The sequence below is a fragment of the Oryza glaberrima genome, chromosome 10, assembly GCF_000147395.1.
Source record: "Oryza glaberrima chromosome 10, OglaRS2, whole genome shotgun sequence".
In the NCBI taxonomy this organism is placed as follows: domain Eukaryota; kingdom Viridiplantae; phylum Streptophyta; class Magnoliopsida; order Poales; family Poaceae; genus Oryza; species Oryza glaberrima.
In genome coordinates this window covers 7,184,602-7,186,360 of record NC_068335.1, presented here as the reverse complement: position 1 = coordinate 7,186,360, position 1,759 = coordinate 7,184,602, and the positions used below count along the sequence as shown (strand labels likewise).

Below are 1,759 nucleotides of genomic sequence, written 5' to 3'. Positions count from 1 at the left end.
TCTCCCATCCTCTCTCCGCCGACGCTGGCTCCCATCCTCCCTCTGTCGGCACCGGCTCTCCTCTCCTCCGGCGAAGGACGGCGACGAACTTGGCGAAGCGGGGCGGAGCACGGGGCGGGAGACGGCGACAAGGTAGGTGGTACAGGAGTGGGAGATGGCGACGAGTTTGGCGGCGGCGGCACGAGATCTCACAGGTCCCTCCACTTCTGGCCGGCGACGAGGGCGCGGAGGGCTGTGGCGGCGCGGCGCGAGGGCTCACTGCGCCCCTCCACTCCCGGCAGTGTCTCAACGACGAATCCGGTGTCGGGTGAGCGGCATCCTCGGGGCCTGGCGAAGAATCGGCGGCGGAAAGACGGTGGCGGCGGCGCGTCCTCGCCCTGTCCTCCTCACCGACGACGGCGGCAGTGCTCTTTCAAGGTGGTGGCGGCAGCGTGGATCTGGAGCGGCGCGGTAGCTCAGCCTCCACCGGAGCTCAACGGCGCCGCCCGAACTTTGCCCGGCTCGGATCCGGCCTAGAGCTCGACGGCGCCGGCCGGACCTCGCCCGGTGCAGGGTGGCCCTGCCGGACATAGAGCTCTGGCGGTGGCGGAAGAATCCGAGCTCGGCATGGCATCCTCCTTCCCGGTGCAACTCGGCGAGCTCGACGTTCTCTTGCCCGGCCGAGTGGGCCTCGTCCTCGGCCGACCGGACGCGCGCGAGCAGCACCTTCTCCCTGGCGCGCCACGAAACGGCGGCCGTGAGGCCGTCCAGCTGCTCAGTCGTCGACCAAAGCTCCGCCTCGGCAGCGTGCAGCGACTCCCTGAGCCGCTCGACCTCGGCGATGGCGTCCTCCAGCTCGGCCTGCGCGTCGGACAGCCACGCTTTCACCTTCTTAGCCTCCATGGTGACGGCGGAGAGCACGGTGGTGAGGTCGTCGGCTTCCTGCTCTTCTCCTGCACAGCAGCCCTGAGCTTGCCCTCAGCCCGTTGATCTCCTCGTTCCTGCTCTTCTCCTGCACGGCCGCCCCACGCACGACCGCCTTCCTGCTCTTCTCCTGCACGGCAGCCCCGCGCACGTACGACGTCTTCTCCACCCGTAGCTTCGACGAGCGACGGCTACACAGCCACGGCGACGACGACGGATTATTTCGATTTTATTTTTTTTCATTTTTGTTTCCGTGCGGATGGTATAACTTGACCACACGGGATAATCGATTATCATGTGCGGTCGACTTAATACAACCGCACGGGAAAATCGATTATCCCGTACGATCGACCCGCCCGCACGTGAAAATGGGGATTTTCCCAGACGATTGGCTGCAGATAGGCCGAACAACCGCACGGAATAATCAAAACGACCGTATGCAAAAATGAGTACTGTAGTAGTGACGTGGCAGGTGGAGGCAAAGACCATGGTGGAGCCCAGGCGTCGCGTGTCACATATGTGGGGGAGGGGGGCGGGGGGAGCGTCCGATTTTTGCTCTCCCTACCGGTCGACCGATCGCTGGCATTCTCTATATATGTATGCATGTACCTTGTAGATTATTAGCTAAATAAATAACGAACTATACTAAATAATTAATAAAGTAGATAGATACCACTTTGTTTCACCGAATGGTATATACCAAAACATCAAAAGAGGTATACACTGTATATACTTGATGACAAATTGATAGTATATTCAAAACAAGTATATCATCGATGCAGAAAATTAAAGAGTAGATCCAACTAATTAAGGAATATCATCGATGCAGAAAAGAGTATATCAGTATATACCGATC

At 59.3% G+C, this 1,759-nt stretch overlaps 1 protein-coding gene across 1 annotated transcript; it reads right to left on the bottom strand.

The window, feature by feature from the left end:
- On the bottom strand, window positions 1–1,419 carry LOC127753300 (uncharacterized). The gene is made up of 2 exons (XM_052278782.1): window positions 1,016–1,419; window positions 1–973 (listed from the first exon to the last, which is right to left on the bottom strand). Exon 2 carries the CDS (start codon window positions 880–882, stop codon window positions 286–288), a length of 597 nt encoding a protein of 198 aa, XP_052134742.1. The 5' UTR covers window positions 883–973; window positions 1,016–1,419; the 3' UTR covers window positions 1–285.
- Window positions 1,420–1,759: the final 340 nt, after the last annotated feature.

What these genes read in the sequence shown, in the direction of transcription:
- LOC127753300 (XM_052278782.1), bottom strand. Translation starts at nt 882, where the DNA reads ATGGAGGCTAAGAAGGTGAAAGCGTGGCTGTCCGACGCGCAGGCCGAG.